The sequence below is a fragment of the Sardina pilchardus genome, chromosome 7 (assembly GCF_963854185.1).
Source record: "Sardina pilchardus chromosome 7, fSarPil1.1, whole genome shotgun sequence".
Classification (NCBI taxonomy): domain Eukaryota; kingdom Metazoa; phylum Chordata; class Actinopteri; order Clupeiformes; family Clupeidae; genus Sardina; species Sardina pilchardus.
The window spans coordinates 34,617,491-34,633,657 of record NC_085000.1 but is presented as its reverse complement, the minus strand read 5'-3'; the positions used below and the strand labels follow the sequence as shown (position 1 = coordinate 34,633,657).

Here is a 16,167-nt window from a genome sequence, read left to right as displayed (position 1 = left end):
AAGTATTTTTAGGAGGCAGAAAGGTCAAAATGATGGTATGTCACCATGGAATAGACAGAGTGGGAGGCTGTTTGATGCAAGTAGTGAAAACATTCAAGACAAGACCACCACAAATGCGAGTTTATTTTGATTTTATTTTGAAGTGGCTAGGAGAAATGTTTGAAGGGGTATGTCAGATTAATCATTACACAGTAGTTGACATGCAGATGTGTGTTGAAATACAGAACTTTGTCAGTCTAAATTATTCTAACTCGTCATTTTTTTTAAAATGATTTAGAATGAATGAGAATTGTGAATAATTAATCTAGCATTATAGCCTAAGCCCAGTTGCAGCAATTACAGCTGGTGTCAAACACCAGGCCACCGCTACAGTTCTGGAAATAGGTCCTGCCTCCAATACACTGGTAAAACTGACTCTTGTTCTTGGGGTTAGGATAGAAGCCGTTGGATTTGCCAGAGCAAAATGCATTATTCATTCCACTGGTGCCACTGGAACTGCCACCACTGGAGGAACCACCACTGGAGGATCCACCACTGGAGGATCCACCACTAGAAGATCCACCACCAGAAGAGGATCCACCACTCTTGGATCCACCGCCACTAGATGATCCGCCACCAGAGGAGGATCCACCGCCAGAGGAGGATCCGCCACCAGAGGAGCTGCTGCCTCCACCGCCACCACCACCATCAGCGCCGGTCACTCCGGGGATGGGGGGCACTTGAGTGGCAGAGGGGGTGCAAGCTTACAGAAAAAGAGAAGAAAAAAAGTTGATGAACGCAAATGTATTTTTTTTTTTTCATATAATTTCACATAATGGCAAATTTGTGGCAACTCTCTCAGTTTTGTCCAGTTGTACACTAGAGCAGATCTGGACTTGAGCGTGAGTGCATTGCTTTAGAGCCACAACAAGAAGAGAAAAACTTAATCAGATATCCTTACCTTGTTTATCAAGACCAAAGGCTTTGTGCAGAACGTTGATCAGAGGGTATTTGCCCTGGTTACAGAAGGTGCCCAGATAGTCGTCCATGTCAATGGTCCAGACCATAGCTCCCGCAAAGTTGTTCTTCATCAACCAGTCAACCTAGACACGTTCATCAGCAGAGGGAGAATCTACAGTCAACCAAAACCAAGAATCTACAGGATGTGACATCTTATTTGATTCATAATTTGAAGCTTTGAAGAGAGAGAAGGAGAGTGCTGCGTTGGGTCAAATATAAAGATTAAAAAGATTAAGATCGGGTGCTCTTCGGAATGGACATAAATGAAATTGAAAAAAACTGCGACTGTCCTGTATTAGAAACGCTGTGCTGTGTTGAAGGCAGTCAAAAGTCCGAGGCACACCGATATAGTGAAAAAAGTTAAAAATCCTTTATTGCATTTGGATAAGCCTACGCATTTCGACTCTACTGAGTCTTCCTCAGGGCAATCCTTTTTAATTTGAAGCTTATCTTGATTCCAAAACTCTTGATGCCATCACAGCTACTGTAACCCACTGGGTTCCTTACCTTAATTCCAAAACTCTTGATGTTGTCATAGCCAACCCACTGGTTTCCTTTGTAGGCATAGGGCACATCCTGATCTGTATTCCAAACCTCAGTTGCGCCATTCAAGAAGCCACAAATCTGCAAATCCAAAGATTTAGTTTTTCATTAAAATGCAGAAACATGTTATTGAACAAGAGGTTGGGTCATTACTGGGTTTGGCCCACTCCACCAGAACATCTAAGTTCTTCTACAGGTGGAATGCAAGGGGCATATGCATGTTGTTGGTGTTATTTCTGGGGAGAGGAGAGAGATGAGGGACATATGTTTGTGTTATTTCTGGGGAGAGGAGAGAGATGAGGGACATATACTGTATGTTGGTGTTATTTGTGGGGAGAGGAGAGAGATGAGGGACATATACTGTATGTTGGTGTTGTTTGTGGGGAGAGGACAGAGGTGACGGACCTCAAAGTAAGCCAGCTCGCCAGCCTCTTGCGTGTACTTCCCAGGAGTTCCAGCCCCAGCGATGGGAGCTCCGATTCCGTGGTTGGAGGCGTCCTTCAGGGTGAAAGTGTTTCCGTAGGTGGGGAATCCAACCAGCAGTTTCTCAGCGGGAGCTCCGTTGTCCTTCCAGTAGTTCATGGCGGACGCCTGTGAGGACAATTTGTTTTTTTAGAGGCATGAACCGCAACCACCTGAACAGAGACCGCCGAGGGAAGTGATTTGAAGTGCAATAGCAAGTCAGGTTGGAGCAGCCACACACCACGTTGAAGTCCACAAAGCCGCCCTGGTCCTCAGGACTCTTGTACAGAGGGCTGCACTCGCCGGTCATGGGGTCCCAAGAGCCGTGGAAGTCGTAGGACATGATGTTGAGCATATCCAAGGCTCTGATAGGACGAAAGATTCAATGATAAGGCATAATGTTGAGCATATCCAAGGCTCTGATAGGACAAGGAAAATGGTAAGGCATGATGTTGAGCATATCCAAGGCTCTGATAGGACGAAAGATTCAATGGCAAGGCATGATGTTGAGCATATCCAAGGCTCTGATAGGACAAGGTTAAATGTTAAGAACCAGACCGATCGTTAAATTAATGTGGTCATCTAAACGATCTACAACTATCGCCAATGAAAAATAATGAATAAACATGAATACCAACTAAGCTCAATTGAATCTATTCAGTTGAGAGTCTATTTGAATGCTTTTTGTTGCCAACAATTCTACGTTTTTTTTTATTACCATTACCATTATATTTATTAAATATTTGTTTTCCTAAAACCAGCTGTTGGTATTACACAGTGCAAGTATGTCTTGAGAGTCTGTTTGCTTTGTAGAGAGTTATTTCACTCACTCGGCGACCTGAGGGATCTGATAGGCTGACTCGATGGTGCCTTGACCCGCAGAGAGGGCGGCAGACAGCAGGAGGCGAGCTTTGCTGCTCGTCTTGGCCTCCTTCTCAAAGGCAGCCCTCATTTCCTACATTTACAGGACACACACTTCTCAAAGGCAGCCCTCATTTCCTACATTTACAGGACAAACACTTTCACTAAGGTGCAGAATATAGTTATGGGTGTTTACAGACACTTTCACTAAGGTGCAAAATATAGTTATGGGTGTTAACAGGAAAACACTTTCACCAAGGTGCTAAATATAGTTATGTGTGTTTACAGACACTTTTATACAAAAAGCTCTTATGCGTTTTAAGTCCTGTAATGAGGTCCATTCTCTACTCAGTCAACAGACCTGCACGAGAACAGAGTACAGCTGCTTGTCCTGGGGAGGGCTCCCTCTGTTGGCAGGGTACTCCCAGTCGATGTCCAGACCGTCGAACTCGTACTTCCTCAGGAACTCAACAACGGAGCTGATGAAGGTCTGGCGAGCACTAGGGCTGGCCACCATGGCGGAGAATCTGGCGGGAAGCACACACAGACCAGTTTAGACCTGAAGCACACACAGACCAGTTTAAATCTGAAGCACACACAGACCAGTTTAAACCTGAAGCACACACAGACCAGTTTAAATCTGGTGGGAAACACAGACCAGTTTAAACCTGAAGCACACACAGACCAGTTTAAACCTGAAGCACACACAGACCAGTTTAAATCTGAAGCACACACAGACCAGTTTAAATCTGAAGCACACACAGACATTTTACTGACAATTCACTGCGTTGTAATTTACGGAGCCTGTGAAAAATAATAATAATAATAATTTTGTGCCGTTGTGAACATGCTCCTACAGCACCGCCAGATGCCATAGTCAGAAACAAAGTCTGGCCCATTAGGGTACGTTCAGACTTAGCGTCTTTTTCTGACAAAAGAAGTTGTGCAGACCGTTTTCTCATCTTGAAAAAAGAATCTGCCAGCGTTTTTATTCCAAAAGCAGCCGGAAGCGTTTTTATTGCGATAGGCAAAGTGACTAACGTAGCCTACGTGTGGACACAAAATATCGCGAAAGAAAAAAATGGGGTTGACTATTGCTTTTAGTATGTTATGGCAAAGTTGTGAGGTCATGTCAAACATTTCCCAAAAGCTCAGAAACCTAAAACGAGTCTCTCGACCGCTCTCGACCGATGTTCTGTCACCTTCACCATTTTTTACCTGTTGTCATGGGAAACCACAGGTCTCGTTAATCCGCTAGTGATTGGTCAGTTGTAAAAAAGACAGCATGACGTAAGGCGTTTTTCTGCCAGAAGTTGAACTTTTCTCAACTTCGAGCTGCAGAAAAAAGACGGTTGCAGTCGCGTTTTAAAAGAAGCCGGTAACTTTTTTGAAAACACGGTCTCCTCCATAGGGTTATAATGTAAAACGGACGCCGGCAGCTGAGAAAAAGACGCTTAGTGTGAACATACCCTTAGGGTATGTTCAGACTAAGCGTCTTTTTCTCAACTGCCTTACGTCATGCTGTCTTTTTTACAACTGACCAATCACAAGCGGATTAACGAGACCTGTGGTTTCCCTTGACAACAGGTGAAAAATGGTGAAGGTGACAGAACATCGGTCGAGACACTCGTTTTAGGACTAGTTCTGGATGTCTGAGCTTTGGGAAATGTTTGATATGACTTCACAACTTGCTATAACATACTAAAAGCAATAGTCAACCCCATTTTTTTTATTTTGCGATATTTTGTGTCCACACGTACGTTAGGCACTTTGCCTATCGCAATAAAAAACGCTTCCGGCTGCTTTTAGAATAAAAACGCTGGCAGATTTTTTTTTCAAGATGATAAAACGGTCTGCACAACTTCTTTTGTCAGAAAAAGACGCTTAGTCTGAACGTACCCTTAGCCTTTAAAAGGGTGGGTTTTGAACATTCTAACCCAAGATTCCATTCCGCAACAATTCAACGTTCTAAAATTCTATGTAGAATTCAATGAACCCAGACATTCTTTAGAATGTTCATTTTCCAACATTCCAAACACACCGGTGTGACGGTACACTCTTAAGGGTTAGAAAAGCATGTGGTTGTCTGTGTTGATGCACAATGTGTCATGAGAGTCTAAAGGCCTATTCGGACGGGATTAGTTTTATGGGGGGACGTACAGTAATGCAGGTTTATCATATGACCTCTGTAATATAAATGTCCAATTCGGACGGGACTAGACATCTCTGTCATTTTACTTGACATGGGAGGAGTAACTACGTTTACGTTCTGCCGTCACATCTTCGTCGCTGTGCACGTGATACTTTGCGTCAGGTATGTGCGGCATTTTCAGATTTGAAAGACTACAAGTTGGTTAAACTAGCAAACGTTAGCTTTATGTTATGCCATAAGTAGCCTAGTTTGAAATGGCTAACAATATCAAGCTAATAGGCAAACTAGCTAACGTCCTATTAGGAGCTACACAGCATGTCATGTTTTCATTCAGACTATGGTGGAATTGTTTTCCAATCAGGATGTGACGAAATATTACAGACATCTTTACAGAGGGTCGCGTTCGCACGGGATTAATATTACCTAAGGTAATTTCTCCGGACCGTTTTACGGAAGGTAAAAGTGTCTGTAAATGTCACCGACATACTCCGTTATGTTTACTGACATGGCGCGTCCGGACGGGACTACATTACCTGGTAATGATTACTTTACCTGATGTCACCCCATAAAACTAATCCCGTCCGAATAGGCCTTAAGTGGCAGTATGGCTCTTTAGCACAGTAGTTTCGCTGATAGAACCGTCTCCTTACAGTTCAACACCCCTTGGGTTGTTTTATTCAAACAATACAATGGTGACGACTTGAAAGCAAAGCTGCAATGTCCTAATAATGAAGAGTCGGATTAAGATATAGGCCTAGTTCACCTAACTCCTGCAGGCTACTCTAGTCACAGCAGGCTTTCATGCTTTCAAAAAGTTTTGTGTGAGCACCTGAGAGTTTTATGTGCACACATGAAACTAAACTTTGTTTTTTGCTCATGTCCCCGTAGGGGCTCCATAGTAATTCCCTAACTCTGATGATAATAGCCTTACCCTGAAGAGCCAAAGTTCCATCCTCCAACAGACAGCAGGGTCTTCAGATTTCCGTTCCTATAAGAGAGCGTGGGGGGGGGGGGGGGGGGAACAACAAAGATGAGTTGATGACTCCTCACTGTTGCTGAGTTACAGCCCACATTCTAAATTCTAAACGCTAATTCAGTTCCACTCACTGGTTCTTGAGTTTGCTGAACTCGCTGTAGAGGTACAAGTCATTCCACTCGAAGGTGGCCAGCTTGTTGTTCTTCATGGTAGCGAAGGCATAGAGCAGGTGGGTGCACAGGCAGGGGTCGATGTCTTTGGGCATGTAGATGGTGGGGGGAGGCCTGTACTGGGCCCAGTTGGTGAAGTAGCATGATAGGATGTGTGAAGAGCCTGGAACAAAGACATGTGACAGTGCTGCATCAGCTGCTCCAAACCGTGCTGTGGCATGAACTCTAAACTGGAGCTCTTTCCATTGAACATGGGAAGGTCAAAAGATGCACAAAATACCTTTTCCCACCAACGACTGAACATGCTACACTTTTAGGTGCAAAATGAAACTGGCAACATGCAACTTGAATAAAGTATGTGTGCTAGAAGAAGATGCGTATGCTGTGAGGATGTGTGTGCAGGATGTGTGTGCTGTGTGGATGTGTGTGTGCAGGATGTGTGTGTGTTGGATGTGTGTGCAGGATGTGTGTGCTGTGTGGATGTGTGTGTGCAGGATGTGTGTGTGTTGGATGTGTGTGCAGGATGTGTGTGCTGTGTGGATGTGTGTGTTGTGAGGATGTGTGTGCTGTGTGGATGTGTGTGTGTTGGATGTGTGTGCCATGAGGATGTGTGTGTGTTGGATGTGTGTGCAGGATATGTGTGCTGTGTGGATGTGTGTGTGTTGGATGTGTGTGCTGTGAGGATGTGTGTTAGGACGTAATGCATCTCTATGGAAGCAAAATTCGAACAGTTCCTGTCTGCTTAAAGAGGCGTGTTGCAAAGACGTCATGGTGGAATATCAATCTCTGTCAGATTGGTAAGCAGTTCAGTTCGAATGTAACAGGTCTGCTTAAAGGGGGATTTAGCCCCCCTCCCCTTTGCGAAGACAGAATGCGGAAATGATCGAACGTTTGCGCCTCTCGCTCCGCTTTAACCCTCTCTGTGTTCGTGTTGGATGTGTGTTGTGATGATGTGTGTGTGCTGGATGTGTATATTGGATGTGTGTGTGTTGGTTGTGTGTGTTGTGATGATGTGTGCTGGATGCGTGTGTTGGATGTGAGTGCTGTGATGTGTGCACTGTGATGATGTATGTGCTGGATACAAGTGCTGCATGTGTGTGTTGGGTGTGTGCGTTGGATGTGTGTGTTGGATGTGTGTGTGTGTTGGGTGTGTGTGTGTGCTGGATATGTGTATGTGTGCTGGATGTGTGTGTGTTGGATGTGTGTGTGTGTGTGTGTGTGTGTGTGTTGGGTGTGTGTGTGTGTGTTGGGTGTGTGTGCTGAATGTGTGTGTGCTGGATGTGTGTGTGTTGTGTGTGTGTGTGTGTGTGTTGTGTGTGTGTGTGTTGGGTGTGTGTGTGTGTTGGGTGTGTGTGTGTGTTGGGTGTGTGTGTGTGTTGGATGTGTGTGTGTGTGTTGGGTGTGTGTGTGTGTGTGTGTGTGTGTGTGTGTGTTGGGTGTGTGTGTGTGTGTTGTGTGTGTGTGTGTGTGTGTGTGTGTGTGTGTGTGTGTGTGTGTGTGTGTGTGTGTGTGTGTGTGTGTGTGTGTGTGTGTGCTGAATGGCTTACCCAGCTGCACGCTGAACAGCAGCGCCAGAGCTGTAGAGGGAAGCAAAGAGTTAAGAACGTAAATAAACAACATTAAGGAACTAAGAACATGAATAAACAACATTAAGGAACTAAGAACATAAATCAACAACATTAAGGAACTAAGAACATGAATAAACAACATTAAGGAATTAAGAATGGGAATCAACATTAAGGAACTAAGAACATGAATAAACAACATTAAGGAACTAAGAACGTGAATCAACATTAAGGAACTAAGAACGTTCTTTTGAATCAACATTAAGGAACTAAGAACGTGAATAAACATTAAGGAACTAAGAACGTTCTTTTGAATCAACATTAAGGAACTAAGAACGTGAGTCAATATTAAGGAACTAAGAACGTGAATCAACATTAAGGAACTAAGAACGTTCTTTTGAATCAACATTAAGGAACTAAGAACGTTCTTTAGAATCAATATTAAGGAACTAAGAACATTCTTTTAAATTAACATTAAGGAACTAAGAACATTCACTCAAATAAACATTAAATAACAAATAATAAATCATATTTTAATAGCATAAAATCACTTTGTAAAGCTGTTTGATTTTAAACCACAGTGTGTGGACTCACCTGAAACCACCAGTACTTTACCCATGGTTGCCTCGTACAAAGATCTGGTGAGACCAGTCGCACTTATATACCCCTCACATGTCCCTCTGCTCTTGGGAAGGTGTTTTTGCCTGTGGGACTATTTACAGTAGATTGTGATATAATGCTTTCAACTGCCAAATCACAACCATAAGTTTAAAAGTGTGATTACGTATCATCTGCAATTTGACAAAAAGTTGCTGACAAAGTGGTCAGTATCCTTGAGACTGAGCCGTATCCTTCAGTGGACAGATTGGTACAACTGATGTATAACACATGTTAACAACCCATTTATTAAATATGAGCAGTGTCACAGCTTATGCAATATAGCAACATATCTAATTTAGCCAAGTTTAAGTAACATCAGGAGGAAAGCCTTTGTCTTAATAAGAAAGTAAGTAAGTAAGCCTTTATTGTCATTGTACAAGTGCAACGAAATTACCGCACCAGCTTGTCCAAACATTTACATTATGACAGCAATCTTACCATAACAGCAGAATGAACATTATAAATAATCTTTTAAATGCTAATGAGGCATATGGAATAAATATTTCAGTTTCATGTCACCTAGGCTCAAAAGAATATGTTCTGTCTCTCACATTTCAGATATTTATGAACCGAAAAGAAGAAGTCAAGCCACGTAAACCAGTGTGAGGTCAGATTAGGGTCTGGTTAGAATGTGGTGTTGTTTCCTCTCTGTAATGCAGAAGTTACGAGTGGAGTAACCGGAATATCATAAAACAGTAGTGAACTAGTGGTGATGGAAACTTTTATTACCTGATATCTATTAGCCACGCTCCCTTTGTGTTGTGCTTTTGTGTTCTTATCTGCGGAGATAGCGGCTGATAAGCTCTGCTGTGGCGCGGGGGAATAACTGCTGATGCTGGTGGAACGCTGGGCCGTGGGGAGCCGCTGTGCAAATAGCGAGGAGCAGCGCTCCAGTCATGTGGCCAAGACTGGACTCCGCCGACTGATAAGATTTATACGCCATTAATATCAGAGAAGCCTCGATAGTGATGACAGAGAATTGAGTTGATATCCCAGCAAGGACACGGCTGGTCATGTATTAACACCTTCACTTCCCGTTTCAGAGTGTCCTGTCTCACGCAGCAAGAGAGCGCAGCACAGTGTGTGTGTGTGTGTGTGTGTGTGGAGAGGTGCTGTGGCATGTGCAATGCTGTTATGTGCAATGGAATGTTGCAGCAAGTTATGTAGAGGTTCTCATTCGCAAATGTAACGACAGCTAAAGCTCAAATAGCTGATTCAAGTAGCCTAAGGTTTGTTCTATTAAACATAGGCCTATACGAGAATCTTTTTGATTTTGCTTGCGACCGTAGACTGTGACATCTCCAAACATTTTCTATCTGGAGTGCATTCATAGACGGCCTACAGAATTGCAATGGGGTCAACAACATCAAGTGAGTTTGCTCATTTCTATATTGATATTGGTTATTATATTTTAATTTGATTTACAAAATAAAGTGATCCATGTGAACATGGGAGCCATGTGAAAGGCATAGAGATTAAAGAGCTTTTATAATTGGGCTTGTATAGTTCATATGACCTACTACAGTGCATGCAACCAACATGCTTTAGGTTGTAGCCTACTATTGATGAATAAATTGAGCAGTACCACATTTGATACAACTGATATTTTTTGTGAACACAACCTCAGATGTCCTGCCAAGTTTAGCTTGATATCAGCGAGTGTGATGTTAGCTTTGTGGCCAAAATGGAGAAGTCTATATTGAGATACTGCTGTGACCAACGTCCGGTAACCCAAATGTAATGAGCAGGCCTTCTCTTCTCAGTCTAATCCTTACCGTGATACAGAGTCCCCTTTCACTTCATTTGCAGCCACAACCACAACTAAAGCCCCGACTACAACGGCTACAACAACCACCACTCAGGCAGCAGCTACGACAACTACTGCCATCGCTATTCAGACTACCACCACCACCTCTTACCATCCCCACGGGTACGCTTCTGTATTCATATGGGCACTGCCCAGGGGTACTCATATGGGCACTGCCCACGGGTACGCTTCTGTGTTCATATGGGCACTGCCCACGGGTACGCTTCTGTGTTCATATGGGCACTGCCCACGGGTACTCATATGGGCACTGCCCACGGGTACGCTTCTGTATTCATACGGGCAAGAGTGACATTAAAACCTTGATTTGTGGTTTCCTTGATTAAGCATATTGCGTTCCTGACAAATCAAATGTGTATTACTTAAAGTAAATTATTTGATTCTTAAAATGAAATAACAGTGTTATTTGTCTTTGTCAAAGACTGTCGTTGGAGTATCAGCTCGTCATCGCTTTTTCCTGTGTTACCCTTCTACTCATCCTGGCTCTGTCTTCAGCAGCCATTTACATCTTCTGCTGGAGAAAACTACCAAGTGAGTCGTCTTTTCTGACATTTAGATTGCCACCTTGCGTGGTAGCCTCCATCATTGGTGAGTGTGTGTGAGTGTGTGAATGGGCAAATGGTCCATTTACCATTTAGGCCTAATCAAAAACAGTACTTGAGAATTATTATACTATAAAACAACTGACTTTGGACTGGTGAGTAGCATACTAAATTGCAAAGAAGTGTCACTGTACAGGCCTATACACACAGTAACTGCAACATTGTGGATTCTCAATCTCTTGTGTCATCTGTCCATCTCACAAGTATCCGTGGTGACGGCCTGGCTGACAGGAAGCGGAAAAGCAGAAGCGAGTGATGTCACTGAGGTATGCACACACCTTCTCAACTCCATCGAACCTTTTGTGTCACGGTTTCAAAATAATCGCATGTTCCTTTTCAGACGCCGGAAACCATAAATCAACGCACCTATGAAAACGTTGGAACGCTTGCCAAACAGGATGTGGAACCAGACGTCTTGTACAGTGAAGTTTCCAGCATTAAGAGTCGACACAGTGTGGTGGTGGTGCTACCAGACACTGCAACTGAATATGCAACAGTGAAGACATCATCTATATAAACTCAGACCCTCGTGCAGCTTCAGACCTATAGGAGAAGAGGTCTCTTGCCAGTTTGAATGATGAGCACGTCAGGATCAACAATCCTACGTAAATACTGTGAACAAATGTTGTGTGTGCATGCACTGCGGGGGTCTCGAGTGTGGGCCTAGCGTGGGCCAAGCCTGGAGTGGGTCGCCGTGTTATTGCCTCCAAGCTCAAGTAAGACCTGTTGCTGGTATGACTCAATCCAGGGTGGCTGTGAGTGGGGCTAACGTCACTAGCACAACTGATGGGTTTAGTCGTTGGAATTACGATCTTTCACAATGTTGTAATTCACTAGTTACGAAATAAACTTCAAATGCCTTTACATGAAAAATTGTCTTTAAAATTGACAAACATCATATGGGTAATTCAAGGCACAAGACGATCGGGACCAGAAAATAATTTTTATTTCTCTATTGACTGCCGTTCAGTTTTTTCCCAAAGAAAGGTCCCATGGTGGTTTACGGAAGGGGCGTCACTTCGGCTCTCTATTGAAAAACCTAGACGTGACATTAGCCTGTTTTGAAAAGCCTACACATGACATTCGGCCATATTGAAAAGCCTACACCTTACATTCGGCCATATTGAAAAGCCTACACGTGACATTCGGCCATATCAGAGAATGTCTAATAAGGGGAGAAGGACCACTAGCGAAATACTTCCGCATGGTACTGCAACTAGAGGGCGATCGCGAGCAAGTGATGAATGAATGGGTGGCAATGGAGCTGAACCCCCCAATACCACATTTGTCTTTATATAATTTTTTCTCCTGAAATTGCATTAATGCATGCGATGCAGGATAACTTGACTTGACAATTAGCTGACCAATGCAATTTTCAATATGTGTTGTTATTCCTAAAAACCCTTTCAAAGTTTGCATGTCACATCACGTGACACAAAAGCGAACCACTTTACGGCCATAGACCTAAAAGAAGGTTCAGCTTCACGACGGTCGTCGTAATCGGTCGCGATTTCTCGCTGACCAATCAGCATCCATGAGCTAAATGCTAGCATGTTACGCGGAAAGCGGCCCATCCTATGAAAAGCAGAAAGGACATGAGTGACTTTTTATTTAATTTCCAGTGGAAAACCTATACTCAGGTAGCTACTACGACAATGTACATTAAGAAATGAAGTTGTCAACTGTGAAAAAAACGAGTTTTAGCCGCTTAGCTCCATAGACCACAATTAATTTATCACTTGCTCGGCAGCGCCCCTAGCGGAATTTCAACAGATTGCAGGAACAATCCGGTACAATGGAGTTAATAGGAAGTGGACCGGCTCTCCCTAAAGGGGCTCTGGCCATATTGAAAAGCCTACACGTGACATTCGGCCATATTGAAAAGCCTACAAATGACATTCGGCCATATTGAAAAGCCTACACGTGACATTTGGCCATATTGAAAAGCAGGCCTAGTCCCTTTGTTCTATTGTTGTTGGCTATGCAGTGTTTCTCAACCACTGGCAGTGCAGAGCACCCAATGGGCAAGAGATTCTTTTGCAAAATATGAACTGATTACAATATTAAAGGAATAGTTCGGAATTTTGGACATAGGACCTCATTTCCAACTTTACCGAGGTGATATAGGTCGGTGGAGACCGTTTTTATCGCGTTTAGCCCCTTCCTTCAGTTGCAGCGTCCCCCTTTGCTAACACTGGTTCTGAGCTAACACATTTCAACGGTAACATCAGTCTGACATCAACAACAGTCTTACTCACTCCACCGCACACCCGGGACAAGTCAATTAAAATGTCAGACTATGATATACATGTCCGTGTTGATAGAATAATTTTAGAAATAAAACTAACCTTGCAACTCAATGATTTATTACATTTTGAGGGACTAGTTTCTCAATATCAATCCGCCACTGCCATACAGGGAACAAAGTAGGCTATTGCAATGCAAGGTTAGTTTTATTTCTAACACTGTTCTATCAACACAGGCATGTGCATCAATAGTTTGAAGTTATAAATCATTTGTTTTGGGTGTTCTGTGGAGTGTTTTCAGTGGCAGGCTGGATGTTACCGTTGACTTGCGTTATCTCAGCACCAGGTTAGCACGAGATGAACGCTGCAACTCAAGGAAGGGCAGAAATTCACTGAAAATGGTCTTCACCGACCTATATCACCCCGACTAAGTTGGAAATGAGGTCCTATGTCCAAAATTCCGAATTATTGCTTTAATCTAATCAAAGTCGTAGGCTTTATTATGTGTTACAACAACGTCATCAATTTGAGGCGCTCAGTTTGACAAGCTAATGTTCTATATGCTGTGGTGTCGGCTAATGGAAAAGTCCCTGAAGTAAAGATATGATCAATGCTAATGATAGGCCTAATATTTTAAAAACAACTATGGTTCTGCAAAAATCCTGATTACATAAAGCGTGTGTGTGGTTTAAACGTAAACTATACCAGATTATTACCTTTTTATATACTGTATATATCCTCTGCAAAGCCAATTTGATGGCAATTGGATAGATAGATAGATAGATACTTTATTGATCCCCAAGGGGAAATTCAAGAAGTTGAACAAGCAATAGGGGAATCGTTGTTTGTGATATCATGTTAAACGACTACACTACCCAAAATCGTAATGTGTAAAAGCAGAGCTTTTGATTGGTAGAGATCACCAATGCCATGGAAATGTGTATGCCTGCTGTGATTCAGTTGTCCAAAGGGCTCCTCTTACGAGAAGTATGACACAACGGCGCACTCCCTAAAGTCACCTGAGGAGAGGTGAAATGCGTGATAATTCTTGCCGCTGCTCATTCGTAATTGTGTGATCCATTTGTTATCCATCATGCTCGAAAATTGACCAAAAAAACGAAATGACACAAAATATTACAGACAATCTGACACTTCCCACGGCGACATATTGTGTTGTTAACCTTTAATAAAGGTGCTAAGCGATGTTGGGTAACATCACCTCTGTTGCTAAGCAATGTTGGGTAACATCACTTCTGTTGACGTTAGAACAAATCAGAGAACTAGCTCGCTAGTCCCTCCAGTGCAACTGGAACTCCTAAGCCTGCATCTTATCTGTGATTTGCAGTTTGTTATGCCGTTATGGTCCAGCCTGGACCAGGTTGTTTCTGGAGCCTGCTGTCCTCAGGGACCTTTTTTACAGTGTATTCACGGCACAGGCAGCCAGCTGATGGTGAGGTGATATTTGCTGTATGTGACAAAACATGTTTTAGCTTAGAAACCGCGTAACATCGCTTACAGCCCCTTAGAACAACACAGTGGAGCATCACAAACATCTGCGACCAGCATGGGTGTCAGAAGAAATCTGACCCGACTTTGTGTTCATGTAATTTTTGTGTTGGAGGTCGGAATTTCGAATATCCGATGTGGCATGAAAGCGCTATTTAGGCCTACACCTAAGCTACCTGTATTTGTATTGGACATCATGTTGGGGGGGGGAGGGGGGGGGGGATTGGACAATACAGTTTAAGATTCCTAAATCACAAGCTTTGTGGGAGCTTTGGCTCCGATGTGGGAAGTGGATCTGGACCAAATCTGCTGACTGTAAAACCTGCACTGCTGCTAAAGCTTTAAAGTGTAACTGGCACAGATCTGGTCCTTGGCTAGAAACCGCTTGGACGTCCGGATCTAGAGGCTTTAAAGTGTAACTGGCACAGATCTGGGCCTTGGCCAGAAACCGCGTGGACGTCCGGATCTAGAGGCTTTAATGTGGATCCAGAGCAAAGGTCATTCCTGTCTGGGATAGGACTTTGTTTCCAAAATCTGATTGGAATCCTGTAGGGCATTCTGATAAGGCTTGCTCAGTCCGTTTTCTTGTTTATGATGTTGATACAGCCTATCCAGTGACTGCATGATAGGCCTAACCTCCTTCAAGTGCTCACAGACAGTAGGCTATAGGATGGGTTCCCATAACACGTCATAAATACAGTACATACCAGTCTCCTTAATGTGACGTGACTCCTTTGCTTCGACGGAGAGCGCACCAGCTCTTGCTTATATACTATATGAAGTAGATGCAATCAGCTACACGGTGAGATTTTTAAGTTGTTGCCACCAGAGAAACTCTGACATACTTGATGGACCAAGTAGTTTTGTGTCTTTTGTCTTCTAAAACAAGTGAGCCTGATGGCTTATGACGGTAACGTTAAGGTAGCTCACTGGTTCTGTGCTGTGGCTCACAACCCATTTGAAACTATATTCGGGAAGGAATACTGTAAACGATTGTCAACATTGTGTGATTTAATTAGCCAGGTATTTTTCCAAATACATGTCACGTTAGAGGTGCTAGACAAGTGACTAAGGTTATGTAGTTCACCAAACTCGGAGATAGAGAAATTAAGATGAAATTTGTGCATATCATGGCATGTGCTTACCGTAACTGAAGCATTCCGTTCGTTGCGTCTGCTTCAACTAGTCCAAAGTTCAAAGTTTATTGTCATGTACTCATAAATAAGCATTTACAGTATAAGTATTGAAATTCCTTGTGCTCAAGTGTCCATTCAACTACAGAAATAAACTAAAGTTAAAATGAAAAATGAAAAATAAATAAATAAATAGATACTATAAAAAAGAGGGGTTGGGGAGCATCAAGGGACATCCAGGAGCAACAGGGGCAAGGAAAAACTCCCTTGTCCAGGAAGAAACCTTGGGCAGGTCAACGCCTCAAGGAGCCGGCCAACCCAACTGCCTGGGGTCGTGCTAGAGGGAGCCTGTAAGTGTGCGTGTTTGTGTGTGATGGGCAGGGGAATCCTAAGGGCAGGCATGTGCGATGTCTTGGGTGGAGTGGTGGTGGGACAGTTATTAAAGGGGGGGGGGGGTAATAGTGGTG

At 43.3% G+C, this 16,167-nt stretch overlaps 2 protein-coding genes across 6 annotated transcripts; one reads left to right on the top strand and one right to left on the bottom strand.

The window, feature by feature from the left end:
- Positions 1–136: 136 nt before the first annotated feature.
- LOC134088049 (acidic mammalian chitinase-like) lies at positions 137–15,730 on the bottom strand. Of its 5 annotated transcripts, none has more exons than XM_062541950.1 (12): positions 15,713–15,730; positions 8,323–8,440; positions 7,711–7,740; positions 6,125–6,326; positions 5,949–6,005; positions 3,227–3,392; positions 2,835–2,959; positions 2,246–2,369; positions 1,948–2,133; positions 1,507–1,623; positions 941–1,082; positions 137–742 (listed from the first exon to the last, which is right to left on the bottom strand). In XM_062541950.1, the coding sequence occupies exons 2-12, from the start codon at positions 8,345–8,347 to the stop codon at positions 318–320; spliced, it is 1,599 nt and encodes a 532-aa protein (XP_062397934.1). In that variant the 5' UTR covers positions 8,348–8,440; positions 15,713–15,730; the 3' UTR covers positions 137–317. The 5 variants fall into 5 exon arrangements, with proteins under 5 accessions (XP_062397934.1, XP_062397931.1, XP_062397930.1 ...); XM_062541947.1 differs by lacking the exon at positions 15,713–15,730 and adding an exon at positions 9,118–9,151; XM_062541946.1 differs by lacking the exon at positions 15,713–15,730 and adding an exon at positions 8,940–9,007.
- On the top strand, positions 9,130–11,674 carry LOC134088050 (uncharacterized). Its single transcript, XM_062541951.1, has 5 exons — positions 9,130–9,758; positions 10,198–10,318; positions 10,635–10,744; positions 11,020–11,081; positions 11,156–11,674. Exons 1-5 carry the CDS (start codon positions 9,740–9,742, stop codon positions 11,330–11,332), a joined length of 489 nt encoding a protein of 162 aa, XP_062397935.1. The 5' UTR covers positions 9,130–9,739; the 3' UTR covers positions 11,333–11,674.
- Positions 15,731–16,167: the final 437 nt, after the last annotated feature.